The sequence below is a fragment of the Zeugodacus cucurbitae genome, chromosome 3, assembly GCF_028554725.1.
Source record: "Zeugodacus cucurbitae isolate PBARC_wt_2022May chromosome 3, idZeuCucr1.2, whole genome shotgun sequence".
NCBI classification, from domain to species: domain Eukaryota; kingdom Metazoa; phylum Arthropoda; class Insecta; order Diptera; family Tephritidae; genus Zeugodacus; species Zeugodacus cucurbitae.
The window spans coordinates 13,150,659-13,168,467 of NC_071668.1; the positions used below are offsets into that span (position 1 = coordinate 13,150,659).

At 39.7% G+C, this 17,809-nt stretch overlaps 1 protein-coding gene across 1 annotated transcript; it reads left to right on the forward strand.

The window, feature by feature from the left end:
• The first annotated feature begins 643 nt into the window (after positions 1–643).
• Positions 644–3,496, forward strand: LOC105216547 (protein escargot). Its single transcript, XM_011191093.3, has one exon. The coding sequence runs from the start codon at positions 1,057–1,059 to the stop codon at positions 2,662–2,664; it is 1,608 nt and encodes a 535-aa protein (XP_011189395.2). The 5' UTR covers positions 644–1,056; the 3' UTR covers positions 2,665–3,496.
• The last annotated feature ends 14,313 nt before the right edge of the window (positions 3,497–17,809 follow it).

Sequence of the window (17,809 nt, forward strand, 5' to 3'; positions counted from 1 at the left end):
TTTCATATTAATTTTAATGTATTGTCTAACAATCTGATTGGCGCAACCAACAACTCACACGCGCTTCTACTATATACTTAATGCAGCGCGCACATGTTGTTGTATTAGTAAGTGGTTTTGTTGTCTGTTGTCTGACCATCCGGCGGCACGCGGCTCGAGTCAGAGCCACCCAAGCCAGACGTGCATGTAAACACAGCCAATGCTTCAATAGCAATTTGTTGAAAACAGGTTTTGCACATAACGGCTTTAGAAGCGGCGACGATTGGTGGTTGCGCGACTACTTAGTGAATTGTTGTTGCTGCCGGCTGTGACTGCTACAATAGTTGTTGGTGTGTACTCTTGTGTGCGCTGTGAGTTTAGAGTTGTTGTCCGGTGGTGTGGAAATATTACGGAGAGCCATTTACCTTACAACAGTTACTAATCTCTAGTTAGATGTGCGCTCATCATTGTCGGCCGGCATATGCGCTCTGTTCAATCCGCAGTGAGTGAGAGCGCGCGCTGAAGTCCATTCTGTGCGCGTTGTTTGAGCGCCCAAAACCGAGCTCGAAAAGTCGAGAGCGCCTGCAGCCACCACTATTGGACGGCGCTAGTTGGGATGAGAGTGGATTGAGCGTGCAGCGTATAAAAGCGAGGATATACGACGGCTCAGCACAGTTCTTCGTTGCTGCTGCTAGTGTCTGTTTGTGTTCCACTGAACGCTTAGCATACCACGTTTTTGGTACTTAATTGGAAAAAGCAAAAAAAAAAAAAAACAAGAAAGAAGCAAAGAAAAAAGAATTCAAACCGTGATCAGTCGGCGTTCGGTAAACGATCGCATACACGTATATATTGAGCGCTAGTTGAAACTGCGCACAGTTTTGAAGTGAAGACGCGTTAGCGCGCTTAAGTGTTTGAAAGCAAATAAAAACAAAAATTTCCTCAGGAAATGTGAACATTTAATTTGAAAAGCCAAAAAAAAAAAACAGAAACTCAAAATATAACAAAAATTAATAGACACTGTGAAGTGCAAAACTAAAAGTGAAGTTACAAAAATAAAAATACAATAAAGTCTACAAAATGCATACAGTCGAAGATATGTTGGGCGAGAAAAACTACAGTAAATGTCCTTTGAAGAAACGTCCCATCAACTATCAGTTCGAGGAGGACAACTCAACAGATCTTGTGGATGCAAAAATGTCTGCGGCCACACTCAACGGCGCAGACGATCACACAGATCAACCCGAAAATTTGAGTCTCAAGAAACGCGCCTACGACGCAGATGAGTTTGTGTCCAACAGCGCGTCCACAGCTCACGACGAGCTCATTAATGTCAGTGATAGCTGTGAGGATGAGGGCGTCGACGTCGATCACACCGATGACGATGCGTCCATGGATATGTTGGATGAAGATGATGAGGAGGAAATCATCGATTGTGTTGAAATTGAAGAACAAACCGATGCCTCCACAAATACCACACAAGCTGCTGCTTTGGCAGCCGCTGCTGCTGTAGCTGCTGCCGCTGTTGTAGTGCCTAAGCCCACGTATGCTAAATATGGTCTTCAGCCATGGAATTTCCATATGTCTCCATACACCGCTGAATTCTACCGCACAATCAATCACCCACATTTGGCGCAACAGATCTCACCGCTACGTGGGGATCTGCTCTCGCCCAGTTCGCCATCCGCCGATTCACTGGGTTCACTGTCGCCACCACCACATTACCTGCATGGACGCGCCAACTCCGTTTCGCCACCAGTGCGCTCCGAAATCATACATCGGCCGATTGGTGTGCGCCAGCTGCCACAATCACCCTCACAGCATACGCACCGCTTCATGCCCTACCCGCTGCCAGCTGCCTACCACGCGCCACACACACCACACCAAACACCCGCCTACACAGCCGCGCTTAGCTACCACCATCATCCACATGCGCCCATATCGCCTACATACTCCGAATCCTCGTACTACTCCATGCGCTCCATGACACCTGAGCCACACTGCCCCTCACTGCCTGAGGATTTGTCGCTGAAGCACAGCGCGCTGCAAAAGACGCCACAAAAGTTGAGTGGCGAAAAACGCGACTTGTGCGCCAGCCAAAGCAGCTCCGCACCCAGCACGCCCACTACAAAGAAGGATAAGTCGACGCCGCCGCGCTACCAATGCCCCGACTGTCAGAAATCCTACTCCACGTTCTCGGGCCTCACGAAACATCAGCAATTCCATTGTCCCGCTGCCGAAGGTAATCAGGTGAAGAAATCGTTTAGCTGCAAGGATTGCGACAAGACTTACGTCTCGTTGGGTGCGCTCAAAATGCATATACGCACTCACACACTTCCCTGCAAGTGCAACATTTGCGGTAAGGCTTTCTCACGTCCCTGGCTGCTGCAGGGTCATATACGCACACACACCGGTGAGAAGCCCTTCAGCTGCCAGCATTGTCATCGCGCCTTTGCCGATCGCTCGAATCTGCGCGCTCATCTGCAGACGCACTCCGACATCAAGAAGTACTCCTGCGGCAATTGCTCGAAGACCTTCTCGCGCATGTCGCTGCTGACGAAACATTCCGAGGGCGGCTGCCCCGGCGCCAACAGCGGTAGCGGCAGCAGTTGTGCCAGCGCTGTGACGAGCGACTCGGGCGCGTCTGCGCACGAACTCCACAGCTATCCAGTGTTCGTCGAGCATTAAAGCGCCTGCGTTGTAATGCAGAAAAGCTGCGCGGCCAAGCCGAGTTTGCCATGTACCACCAAAAATTAGTTCCTAGTTCGAAACCCACCAACCGCAACAGCAAACAACAGTGTGAAAATAGCATCCACAGCGCGTCTAGACAATCTTCATTCAAAATGAGTACCTTAAGCGAATATAAGTAACTATATATATAATAGCCCCAGTGTGCGCGTTGTTAGCCCGAAAAGAAAAATTTAGCACAAATATTTAAAAAAACAAACACATATTTCAATACCTCTAGTCAGCTCAAAATATATAGCTAACTTCATTACTACAAAAAAAACAAATTTACTACTAACAGTTAACTATTGTAAACAGGCCTTGCATTTACCACAAACACAATCTCAACTACTATTTTATATACCAATAAGCTCAATTTTAAAAGCTCGAAAATAATTTTTATAAAAAAAAAAAATAATAATTTGTAAATTTTGTAAAAAATATTTTACTTATAAGATAAAACTGTAATTAGTAGTCCTAGTTATTTTCTAGTTTTAGCTTCGAAGAAATGTTAAAAATTTTCTCAAATGGGCAGCATTTTGTAGAAAAGAAGAGTTTATGTAATAAGCATACATATTTTTTATAAATATATTTACAATATAAATTGTATAGCAACTATTTTTGTAAAAACTTTTCAATCATACCTATATACCTACGTAAATATACATAGTAGTTAGCCATTAGTTGCATTTAAGCAATCATTATTTTTATAAGAAAACATATTTTTAGTAACATTTAATTGTGAAAAAATACAAACAAATTATTTATTGAAGAAGGGTTGAAGCGGAATATGCAAATATTTAAAAAAAATACAAATGAAAAATACTTAAAAAAATACGTGAGTTTTTATTCAAACTGTCTTTGGGAAGTTTTTCTTTTTCTGGTTTCCTGGTTTACTTATTATTTTTGGAAAGAATGCAAATCATTATCTAAGAGAAACGATTGATTTTTAGAATTCGTTTTATTTCATTCAGGCGTTGTTTTGTTTTTCAGAAAGACCTAAAATCTCATTAAGGAATGGGACTATCGGTGTCGACTTCATAAAACTAGAAATACGTTTTTCAAGATAAGATTCAATAATACTTTTCACAGATAGTAACGATGTTTAGTTTTTCATCATCACTGTAAAATAAAATTAATCAAAAGTCGTATCTTCATGCTCTAAAAAAGAAAACTTTACATGAAATTATTCATATACCAAAAGTAAATAAAAATCTGAATGATATGTACATATGTTAAAATAGCTCGGGTCGATTTAAGCTAAATCTGGACATATAACTATGTTAAGTCTTCAAAAAAACACATTTTGTCCCCAATAACTTATATCGACTAAAACTACTTTGATATATTGTCAAAGATATATCATCTTGCACAGGTTAGTTATAATATAACCAAAAAAATGTCTCGGAATATTTGAGTTTTTTTAGACTTTTCTGGTATCAACAATATCTTGCTATCTCTGCGCTCTCTACCTTTAGAAGAAGTAAATATATTCAGGGCTTGAGAACCCCCAGCCATTCGTACAAAGTTTTCTATCTAGTATTAACGATATATCTGCTCGCTAAACTGTACTGATGCCCTTACATTTCGTGCGATATCGCAATGTTCGCGTTCTCTGTACTGTAGGTATGTCTTTGTACCTTATTTTATGACAGGATAGGTTATAAAATTATGCTTTTGATCCTCGTCGTTCACTGAAATTACTATTAAGTCCAAAGTCCCTAGCTAAATTTATTAATTTGGAGAATGATAATGTTTTAATACTGACTTCTAACGAGTGAAGGGAGAGAGATAGTCTTTTAAGGCAGCTGATAATTATAAAGTTATTTATCCAAAAAAGTGGTACTAATGATACGGTTATTTATGCAAAGCTTATCAATTGAGTTGAACCGTCCTATAAAATATTCTATCTGAACGATTTAGTTTTACTATTCATATTATAATTACTCCAACCGAAGTTCAAAGGATTGATTGACAATATTAATCCCAAATCGTTCTGTCACACTCTCTTTAGTATCAAGTAGTAGTACCTCCCTTAGTATCAAACGGTTCAGTAAGGTTCAACATTCTTAGTTCTCACTGATCATTCCATAAAGGGTAATTGCAGTGGTAAAATAAAATATGATGACTGATGAATGAATATGAAACTTACGGTACAGATTGAACCCTTTTAATTATGAATATTCTAAATTATGTGATCTTGGCTTAAAACAAGTGCTTCGGGGAAAGATTTTTAAATAGAAATGCAAAAACCTTATAAGTGTTATCAACAATTGGAAGCTTTAGCGAGACAACATGTAAAGTTATTATACAATTATCTAATTTATATAACTCTATGGTTTATCTTTATGCAATCTTTAAGCCTAATATAATATTTTTTGTTCGCCTCCATACGTTATAAGGACTTTTTTTAAACTCTGCCTCGATAGTAAAATTTTAAATTTTGTATAATGCCCTGGTTGAAAGGTATGAAAGGAAATTTGTATGAAATTTGATATCTAAACGCTATTGACAATTCAAAACTTCGAGTTATGGAGATCTTCGAGTTATGGAAGTTCCATTGTATATTATATTTGATTTCAATATTTTTAAAGCTTTTCTCACACCAATTCTGTCTAAAATATTCCACTTTCCTAATCCCAGATTATTTTATATTTCATTACTTAATATAAAAATCGTACACCAACTCAGCTTTATTGGGCACGCGTGGCTGGAATTCAGGGACATTTGCCGCGAAACTCACCCAAACAATTTATAGCAAACCAAAATATTCATAAGACTTCATGCAAATGCGTATATTACTGAATACTGTCATGCAAATAGCGTAAATTACGGTTCAATACACTTGGGCGCTGAAACCGAAAAGCTGAAAATTAAGCTTATTTCTATTTACAACTACAATTTCGAGCGGAGAGCTTGATGATGCATGACCAGCGCTGCGATCAGTCAACAATGAATAGAGTAAACACAAGATACACACCAGCTGTGCGGCTTTAGACTGATAGGCAACTAGTAGAATGGGTGACGCATGTGGCTTTGCGTTGTAAGTAGTATAGAGTAGAGATGGGTGTAAAGTGCAATGACTTCATGAACTAGTGTCTTTTTCTGTGAAACGGCAAAAGAAAGTTATTTCCTCGAACCACGAAATTTATCTTTTTTCAAGCTTCCTTGCTTTCCTTCCTTAGATTCAGGAAAAATCAATTCTTGAAATGTTCGGAAAAATATCGAAGTTGACGGAAATTTCCTCCCTTTACCAACTAGTCGTATTTGCTTGATTGCTCCTTCGATCAATCCAACCCTAAATGTAGGCAACACCTTTGCAGGAGTAAATGAAGAACAATAAACGTTGCATATAACTGGGCACTTATAACTTAAGGCTCTGAAAAATATATAAAAAAAGGTATGGAGAATGTAAAAGGAAAACAAATTCAGGTAATCCCCATTTCTATCATTCTTCATCGCCCCTAACTTTCTGTACGCCACTGTATATATAATGCATACGTAAATTAGTGATGTGAATATATTGAAATGCTCATAAATACTCATAAAAGAGGTGCGCTAAACTCATTATCGAAATGTATGCGAGGATTATCAAAAAATATTGAAAAAAGGAATAAACAACAATAAAAATAAAATTTTGGGGTATACAAAAAGTAAAAAAAAAAACGTAAAAAACGCGCATAAAAATTGGCACATGTGTTTCAGATCACAAGTCACACTAGCGAAGATCAGCAGTGAACATATAACAGCAACAACAGCTAGGTGGAGCTGAGCCGGTGCGCGGTCGCGGCTGAGCGATGGTGTGCGCCACGACGACAATTGTTGCCAAATTAGATCATCAGCACCGAAAAAGGCTGGATTGGAAATCAAAAAGCAAATAATGCAAAATTCACGTGTTGACGACACATCAGTCGAGTGGAGTAGAAGCAGCCAGCAGCGCGCGCAGCCTCAAGACAGTTGTAGAAGCAGGAGGCGGCGCTTCAAATGGGCCACGGCGCCATTAAAATGCACGCATCGCTTGCTGTCGCTTACGGGCGCCGCTTGCGCAAACAAGCGATTTGCTCGTAATTTGGCAGCAGCGATGAAATACGTAAGCTTCAGCCCGAGCTGGAGCTGGTGCGCGCAAACGGGCTGCCTGCCTACCTACAGCTTTACTTTAGAGGGCCCTCTTTGACGGCGACGACGACGACTAGTAGGTAGTGCAGCGAATTTAACACAAATCTCCAGTTGCTCATTTTGCTATTTAGTTAGCATTTTGAGTTTGATTTTTTTGTTGTATATATTTCGATTTTTTTTCTTATAATTTATTGTTGGTGTTGTTGTTGTTGTTCTCGCTTTAATGCTTTTAGAAACTTTTTCGTGACGAAAGAAGCATGAATTGTGTGCGAACGAGTTCACTTGCGCGGTTCGCATTCGCTTTGCACCGACTTTTATCACCAGCTGATCTATGCAATGGGGTTTTTGGAAAGTTTTTCACCGCGTTGGTGTAATGGCGAGCAACATGCACAACAATAACAAATGCAAAATATATATAAGTATAGATGTATAAAGGTATATAAATAAAATTAAAATTAAAACGTTGTGATTGCGAAGGAAAAAAATAAAAAAAAATCATTAAACGAGATCACAACCGAGCGTCAGTCTTTACACGAATACATGAGCATATGAGATGGTATATTTTGTAAGCAGACATATTTGCATATTCATAAGGTATAATGCGCATGCGCGAAGGCGTTCCAAGTGTTGTGCAGTGAGGAGGTTGTTGTTGTGTTGCTACTAGAAGGGTTTATATATAATCCTGAGGTTATATAATAAAATATAAAACTTATTATAAGTTCCCTCGAAAAGCCAATAAAATTGATAAATCACAACCGGATTTATTAATAGGGTCCTTTTCGTAATGTTATTACCATTTCTAGAAGCAATGACAGGCTAGACTCGAAATGTTGGTTGACATTCTTGCTTGGAAAAGGGCAACAGGGCTTTTACAGACAGGACAGACAGGACAGACGGGACGACTTAAAGACTTCGAATAGATATTTATGTTCGGATGTTTATAGACATACTTAACTAAATTGGGAAGTAGTAGGGTTAAGAAATCCATTTCTCTTCTTGGCCTTTTGCTAGAGGTTCTATAAGGCTGAATGTAAAAGTTGCGAAGAGGTTTGATTGAAGCATAAAAGGTACCTAACTACGGGAATTACTCTAACGGAACCTCACATGGCTGCTAAGGCTTTAAAATGTCATATTTCTGACAGTAAGGATACATAGATACTTTCTAGATCGTAGGTTTAGATAAGACATTTCACAGATTACATTTAAAACCCGGACATTTTAAAATTATTGTTTGACTTTCCACTGAAAATTTTGATCGAATGGAGGTAGCGAAATACTATTCTATGTGTTTGAACTCACATTTGGAGATCAGTCATTCTTGAAGTGTCCAACGAATTTGAATATTTCAGAAGCCGTCGATGTCTTCGCTACGAAGGCGTCCTTATTGCCCACCAGTTCTATGACAAATGATTGTTGACAGCGCTGTGGCGGAAGCTCTTCGTATCATTTCCTTAGCTAAAGGAAATTAAGATCACAACGAAAGATCAAATCTCTTGTTTGATCGAAGTTCGAGAAAAATAGAAAAAAGGAGCTCGAAAGGCGGTTACCACATAATAAATTGGTAATTACACAGATGAACAGTTCCTCAATGATCTTTGGATCTATCTATCGAGTTTAAAGCGGTCCCAAAATATCATGACAATTCTAAAGGCATATTTTTAGGCTATCTATGCTATCTACAGTAGCAGCAATGGTCTCTTCGAATGATGTCATACTAAAAAATATATTATCAGTTATTTTCAGTATTATTGGTTCTTTAGTGAGAGGAGTTATCTCTCTGACTCGTCGAATGCAAGATATATTAGAATATAGTCGGTCCACTAGTACTTCCTCAATTCAAATACATTTCTCCCAGTGTACGCATGCCTTGCTGTTTAGTCAAGCCTTGCGTCTGCCAATTTTTGCGTAATGCGCCTATCTAAACACCATCATCACGCGCACTAATTTCACTACAAATACTCACTCACTCGTGCAATTACAAGCGAATATGATGCGGCAAGGGCAGCCAACAGCAGTTGGATCCAACTGCAGTTATGCTGTTTACACAAATAAATACGCGCAGACGCAATGCTGCTGTTGCTGTTGTTTATAATGAGTGAGTACAGGAAAAATAAAGTTTCAAATTTCCAGCGCCGCTCACCATTTCTAGGCTGCCGTCAACGCTTTTGTTATGCTCGCTATGATCAACGGCAGATTGTGGCGTTTGCTTTGGTCTCAAAGCAACAAATAAAAAGACGGAGAGAAAAGTCATAAAGAAAAGCTTTACCACTTCGCTACTACTTTCCTCCTACTTACAGTTAGCTGCCGCACTTACTTGCAGCTTAGCTGCATTTGGCTTGGCTTGGCTTCACTGAGTGGGCACCCCTTAAGTACCCACTTACGGCAGCCACATTTCTTTTGTGGTTTGCCCGAGATAAAAACAGCGGCCACAAGCTGTGCTGTTGAGCGCGTACCTCTTAAGCTCGAACAATATTTCTGTAATTCAACACCGCGGCAAGTAAGCTGTGTGGTTCATCTGCGAATGCTGAGCCGCTGCTATTGCAACTTCGTCGTCTTCTTCTTCTGCATCGACTCCTCAACCTCAAACTTTATTACGCACTTGCATTACTATTCATAGCTCTAAATACGCGCTACTAATAAGCTATAATACGCATGCTAGTCGTTTAAGTATGACTTTGTACATGTGTAGATTTAGATAGACTCTGGCAGCGTGTCGCTGGTGCTCGGCTTAGCGGCAACATTGTAGAAATTGTAGAAAACGGCTTGATCTTCGATAGGTTATTATTGAACTTGGCACATTGTTGTTGACAGCTGTTGTTATTGTTGTAATATATTGGTTTGGATGCTGTTATTGTTGTTTGGCTTCATGTTGCAAGCTCTTGGCTGACGTGCGTACAAACTTTCTTAAACGGAATGGACCTGTGCGCTCTAATTCCCCAACATTTCGCATTAGCTTTTATTTACTGTTTGGCTGGTGGCTAAAGTCTACTAAGTTAGAGATATGCGCAATGAAGTTGCAACAAATGGCGGGGAGAACTATTTTATTGCAGCTAATGATTTCTACTTAGGTGGTATTTTAATAAGGAGTCCAATGAAGACGCACTCCTTAAGGGTATCGAGTAATAATTTAGTTTATTTTCCATTATTTGATTTGCTATTAGACGTTTTTCAGATTGCCAGCAATTAACTAGAGAGTAATCTTTACACCTCATTTGTTCTTAGGTAGTGTGGAACCGGAGGTGTCCGCGGATTTTGTGATTTTGTAATTTGGAAAGAAAACAGTAACGGTCTGTGATTTGATTCTCGGTTTTGGAAGTCGCGTACTGAACTTAAAGAGTATATTAACTCGAGACGCAGACTCGTTTTGGCAGTTCATCGACTGAAGGTATAGAGATTGGTGACACAATAAGAATCTCAAAAGGCAACGTGAGTCAGACGAAAGTGAGGTCGACGTAACCGGAAGATTCCCAGATTTTTATTCTGTCAAGGACTGTCAACTCGGCAGCATTTTCTCAAAATTATTTAGAAAATTTTGTCTTTCGCTATAACAACAATAACAACAATCGTGTGAAGCTTGTCCTACTATGCCAAGGTGTCCGAAATCGGCATACACAGTGGACATTGAGTAGAGACTAAGACTATTTTTGACTTATAGCTGACTGATGGCACGGATATGGATGATACAATAAGTTTCTCAAAATATAGCGGGAGTCCGACCGACGTAACCGAACAGACTCAGATTTTTATTCGGCCAAATCGGACTTTGAATTCGGCAGCATTTTTTCAAATTTTTTTAAGAAATGCTGTCTGCCGCTCCATCAACAATAACACCAATCGCTTGAGACATGTCCCGTATGAAATATTGGAAAGTGGGCGGTGCGTTTAGTACCGCGTTTGTTCATTCCGGACAACAAGCCAACCTGAGACCACTTCAAGCACAATTTGATCCTGTTTTACCGTAGATCGAAGGAGTTTCTGAGATGTTTCGAGTCCATCGACAAAACATGGTTTCACTGGTACATATCAGAGGCCAAGGTACAGTCGAAAGATTGAACTTCATCTGGCAGACCTGATCCAAAGATGGCGAAGATGTCCTTTTCGCAGGAAACAGTGGACTCAATTCGATGTAATTTTCCCGATTAAGGACTGTCCTATCGACGGGAAGTGTGGAGGTATTTTGCATTATCACTATCGTACTCATATCAATCAAAGGAAGAAAAATATACATTTGGCCCTCAAATTTAGAAGATCAAGTTGGAAACCCACTTATTTTCACAACAACCACAACTTTTCTCACCGTGCAACGCTGCCATTGAAAGCTTTCGCTGCCAAAGCGATTGCTGCAAAACGTGCGCTAGAAATTCAACAACAACAAAAAACACCAAGCTGTCCGCTTTAATTTCAACAATTTTGTTAAAAGATGTTTGCGCGCACGCATTTAATCGCCTAAAACTTTTATTTGCCGCAATGACAATTCGCTAATTTGCGAGTGAACGACGAACGCAATGCAATGCAACGCTGCACTATGCTGCCAAGCGGCAATCTAATGGCAATGGTCACATACCCAACTCATGACAATTACGCGTGTTAGTTGTTGTTGTTTTTGTGCCATTTGATGGTGGCAAGTGTGCGCATGCGTGCAATGTCAAAGCAGTTAAAGCAACGAAAGTGCGAAACGAAGCAACGAAGGTGGTGAACAAAAGAAATGGCAATGTGGAAAATACGCTACAGTAGCACAACAACAACAACAACAATTATTCACAGCCACAGCGGCGTATTGCCACTAACTGCGCTTTGACTTTAGCTCTGCGGATTCAAGCGACGCGTCACTAAAACGCGCTAACAGTGGCCAATAAACTGAAGTCACCATAAAAGCGTTGATATCATCGGAGCACACAGGCACAAGCAAGAGTGCTTGTGTGTAATGATTGCTGCCTGCCGGCCTGCTGGCTGCCCGAGCGCATCGCCAATGCCACGTTAAGACGCGCACGCGTGCACTTGCAGTGGGTGATAGCGATGGCTTGGAGCTGCTGTTGCTGCTGCGTTTGAGAAAATTGTTTCGCCAATTAGTTGCGAGTGCACAATATGGGCAGCTGCTTGCCGCTAGACTCACTGGAGCAACCGCTAGCCTCGCTACCGCTTGTTATTGTTGTTGCCATTTGTTGTCAACAACACATAACAACAACAGCGATTACCATTACTATTAGTGTGCTTAAAGTTGTTGCACGTATGCTGCTGTTGTTGTTGTTTGTTGTTGTTGCGATGCTATAGCCACACTAACTAGTCGTAATGCGCGCACAAACATGGCGTAGATCATTAACAAAGATGGTGTTATTATTTGCACGTTTTGTGTGAAGAAAAAATTAAATGCCTTCCAGGCGTAGCGTAAAGAAAAAACGTTGCATTGTGTCTCTTTTTTATTTCTGCGCAAACTTTTTTTGCTCGAAACGGTGCATTTTTTTCGCCAACGAAGCAGCAGATGCACATGCTCTGATAACCGCTGTTGTGGGTGGTTGCTCGCTGCGTTGTTTGGTGGGTTGTTCGCGGTGCCAGCGTGCAAAAAGTGCGTACCAACACGACTGGCTGTACAACAAGCAACAACAACAACAATGTGAGCAATCAGCAGCACAAAACTACAATTAGGTGAACAGCAATAAAAAACGGCAGGTAGATACATATATCATTATACCCTCCATTAGAGAATTTTAGGTGGAGTAGTATAAAATGTTTCCAAGATTATAGAATAAGCTAGGATTCACTCCATAAGAGAGTTTTTCGGATAAATTTTTTATTGCAAAATGAAAGATTCTGTTCTCGTAGGGACTACGTTTAAAGAACGGGTCTTTCGAGGGCCATTCAGTTTCATATTTTTAATGGTATATATGCCTGAAAAGACATACAGACATAGATATCTAAAGCCAATATTTACGTGAGTATCTGCCGACGACGGCCTTACCTCACGGTGCTCAAAGACACAGTGGATCCTATCAATGCAATGATCAGCTCCCCGAAAATGCAAAGCATTATCCGGTACCAATTGTCGTGTGGAAGGGACACACTAACCGCCTTGGTAGGGTTCAAGGAATATCTAAAACGTCTGCCGGCCTCTACTTTGAGTCCGGCACTCGGTTGCAATGCAACTCCCCATTGAGTAACCAAGATCACTCTCCCCGCATTTGGGTATGGAACCACAACCCCCACTATACTCCCCGAGGGGTCAGTCAGCAGGTTAGAACGAACTCCAAGGGCTCCTACTCCCCGTGGTACCAGAATTAAGTCTCCGGTCAGACCTCGTAGCCGAGCCCCATACTATCATCCAATACAAGAGACATACATATATAAGCCTCTGAGAACAACTTCCGACTAGTATTCAGAAGGATTTCGATCGTGAGATTACTTGACATCTAAAATTGTTTACCGCCGACTAAAATTACGTTTAATTGTTGTTGTTGTTGCGGTAGAAAACATTCAACAAATAATTTAGCTGGAAAGTAATCATGGTCCCTTTCGATTATGTTGACCCATCTCTCAAGAGAATGTTAGTGGTAGTAACAGTTTAGTCAAATTTCGATTTCTTGAAGGTATTTAAAATTAAAATAAGTTTTTATTTTAAGAATGCGCCAAAACGGAATAATAGCTTACAACGGTAATACATAAGGAAAAGCTTTACTAATATGAGAAATAATAGAATGAATTGTTCCACAATAGATGACCAACATATTTCTACTCCTCATTAGTAAAAAATTTAAAAATAATAACTCTACACGATACTCAACTTGTTGATAATCTTCTCGAGGATTCGTTGGTTGTCTGTGGAGTCCTTATGCTCGCAATTTCTTTAAAGAATGAGACTATTGCCCAGCGTGGCCTTTCTGGGTGGAGATCCTAGCTCTGACAGGACTATTTTAACATAGTCTATCGAATACTTGTTACAAAAACCTTTCCATTAAGCATATTTTCTTCGAACAGTGCTTTCGTTTTCAGTCTGAGATTAAAACTCAGAGGAACCTATACAAACCTATGAATAAAGGTAAATGTTTTATTTACAGTAACTAGAATCCATTTCCTGGGTGGTACAACTTCCATAAGTGCTACTCATTTCCATAAGTAAAGATTCTAACCTTTCTTAACATCCTCGATTTTCCACACTTCCTTAAAGTACCCATCAACTGTGTTGGGCATAAAAAATATGTAAATGTCCAACATCGCTCCAATACGGAAGTGTGGAATTAGTGACATCGTTAAGCACCAAAAGTGGCGAGCACACAACAACTAAGCACCGCTATGCGTCTGCGCGCACGTTTTTACAAGATTCTCAGCAATTTTTTTGGTTAACCAACCTAATGTGCTATGATTTGTACTAGCATGCCGCTTTTATCAAAATTTCCTCTAAGGACATTCACCTTTCACACGGCAATGCGTGATTCACACATTTTTTTGCCCACAAAATACTCGTGTGTATATTTTTTACCAATTCCTTTTCGAATTCTCACGCGTTGCGCGCGTCTCACGTTTCCTCAAATGAACCTGTTCGCATCAACTGTTGGATGTTTTATGTGTGCGCATAAATATTCATTAGACTCATTTTGATGCCTTTACAATTTTACTTCTTTCAGTTTTTTAGCTCACACTCCCCATTTGCTTACTCACGTTCGTTCACGGCGTGGCTTTGTGCTGACAGGATCACATCAATTGTTGATCTCGCCGTCAACAAGGAGACAGCATTGAACCGCATGTTGAGTGTGCCACACAGTAGAAAATTCCCACAGGTGCTTCGCAGCATTTTTACGTTTTTTATGTCACTTCTAACCTTTCTCATCACTTCCTACTCTGCTCAGCTCTATTGCGGACACCACACCTTCATATCTTGTGGGTCACATGTGAACTGAATCAATTCTTATTAGGGGAAATGTGATTTGAATTTTATTGAATGCGACAAAAAACAAAACGGAGCAAATATTCATGGCTGTCGATCTCATCATCACTCGCAAGATCGCTCACAAGATCGGAAGTGTCTACGTGTTGCAATGTCTCGTTGAATATCAAACGGTATCGACACAGGATATATGTTGAAATCCCTGCCGTTTGCTCTAATTGTTAAGATTATGGCTGTGACCGCTATTTCAACACAGTTCACTCTGTTTGTTGTTGGTTGCGCCGCTGATCGTCGTGATCTAATTTGAATTTCTGTGGGAGCGTTCAACAAGCTGTCTTTTGATCTACCCTTAACAGTATTTTGATGTATGCAACACACCTTGTGGAACAGTAGCAGCAGCGTCACAGTGGTGAGCAGGATATTTGATGAAGGTAATCTGTGGACGATCTTCATGATTGCGCTGCTGCTTGAGGGTGATTCTCTCACCCTGCTGCTGCGTTTGATATTTATTTATGTTAATTCATAATTCATGAATATTAGACATCATTAGTTGTTGATCCTTACGTATTGTGTTACACGTGGTGTGGGAGCGTTGTTGCTCGGTGATGATCCTCACCAGTTGTGGCTATTGATTAGAGGTTTCTACTTATTTGTCTTAATTTATTAATTTGTTATGTTTCTGCGCTGATTTCCCAGGCTTCTAATATGATGAAGCCCGACTAAAACGTTTAAAGAGATTCAATAGTTCCCAAGTTATTGATATCAAATATATAGAGTTGGTTCCCAGCCACTATTTATTTCCTATTGCTAAGGCTCAGAAAATGATTTGCTCGAAACGGATTTCATTTAAATGAGGAACTCAGGATGGGAACAGATACTTATTTTGAAGGCTTTTATGATATTAAAATACTGCTATTGATATTCAGACCGAAACACTGGATCGTAGAAGAACTCAATCATCAAGAATTACGGAGCTACTGCAAAGACAATTGAAGAAGCCAAGTAATTGAAATCATATATCAGGTAAGCTATTGTTTTCCTTCCCTCTTCCCTTACTAAACCCCACGTTCTTCATAAAAGTTATCGAAACTTCACAATTTTTCATTTAAATCTCTCCTCCAGAACTCAATGACGCATGGACATCATTTAAGAGTACTGCCTCGTAGGCGAAATTCGGCAAATTAAATTCAAATATGGCAACAATTATATAAAAATTGCATACTCAGCGCAACAGATGTACATACCCTAAGGGGGGCTTAGAGCAATAACGGAGACTGCAGCAATAACAGTAAATTGTATGCGAATTCGAGAAAAAAGAAAAAAATAAAATAAAAATTTAAATGAACAGCAACAACAACACAGCACATTTGAACATATTGACATTTATGGATCATAACAATTTTGAATTTACCCGGATAAACACACAACCAATACCAACAACGAGAGGCATATTGCAACAATGTGTACGTCTTTTAATGGAAACATTTTGACAACACAAAAGTTACTTGCTGTTGTTTTGATTGCTGCTATTGTAGTTGTTGTTGCTTTTGTTGTTGCTCATATTATTGTTCTTTTTGTTGCTGTTGCTTTTCTTATATCAAATGTACGATTGCTTTTCTTAGCTACTGTATTGCTGATGCTATTACTTTTATAGTTTTTGTTGTTGCAATTGTTGTTGTTGTTATTATTGCTGTCCATACTAATACTACGGCTATTGCTTTTATTGTTGGCATTTGATATTGTTGCTGCTAGTTGTTGTTGTTGCTTTAGCTGCCGCTGAATTATATGCCTCCTCGCAATACCCCAGGGTATCAATTTACTTCCAGTTTTTCTGCCATAGATTTCATTTATTTATGCGTTTGTATTTATGAAAAATGCTAAGTGGTCCAATCGACCGAGTGCTTCACCGACTATTTGACAATCGTATTTACCTACTCACTCAGCGGCTGACTGGCTGGCGGGTCGGCAATTTCGTTGTCAAATGAATCGTTAGTGAGCGGGGCCAGAGGGAGCCGCACTTCAATGGGTGGGTGAGTGAATGAATAGTTGGCGAGTGTAACACAGACCGACTGCCGGCCTGCATGAATGAGTGTCTATGTTCGCGGCGGAAAAGTACGCGCATATGCGCATGCGCGGCAGCTGGTGCGTAAATATGGCATTTAAATTTGCTTAATTGGCAGCGCGTTTAAGGAGTGACTTAACAAAATATTATATTTGAAATGTTGTGGATTTCTTATGAAACAATAAAGAACATTAATGACAAGTTGGGATTTAAGATTTGGAAACATTCACTTTTTGCGGTTGCTGCGTGGTAATGCCAATATTGGTCACACATTCTTGATATCAATGGACACTGCTTTTGTTGTTGTAGCGACATAAAATATTTCCGAGAAATTTCCAGGAATACTGGCTATTTGTTAGTCCTTGATCGCATAAAAAACTGGACCGAGTCTGATCCGACTGACTTAGGAAAATCAAAGGAGGTCATTTTAATTTGCTAAATAATTAATTACTAATTTTTTTAATGCTAAATGTTAATTTGAGAACCTTTTACTCGATCCAAGTAAACATACAGCAATTGATGTCTACAAATCGGTGTCAAAATCCTTAAACAACTCCAACCAAACTATACTGATTCTCAAATCTTGCTCTACCCCTGATTAATTGCTATCTTAAACCAAGAAGCTTCTTTAAAAACTAATATTGAGGTTAGAACCAATTAAGGGAACCAAATTCAAAAACGAGAAGACATAGAATCTAGCTGATATCAAAGGAGCTGTATTTGAGAGATTTCAAATCAAATTGCGCATTGCTCTCGGTTTGCTAATGTGACGTCATGCCTATAAGTGGTATGCAGTAGTATATAATCTCTTGGTAATGGTGACTCTCAAACTAGTTTAAAATGAGAAATATTTATGGAAATACTTGTAATAGGTTTGATATAGCCCGTGGGAACCAGTATACAATCTTTTCAGTGGAATTTCATACTTAAGACTCGACTAAGTAGTGAAATAATGATTAGAGACCTGAAATCGATACAAAATATGGTCACCCCTTATTTATTTCCAAAAATTTAGTATTTATGGGACTTAACCACAAGATTGCCATTCCCTG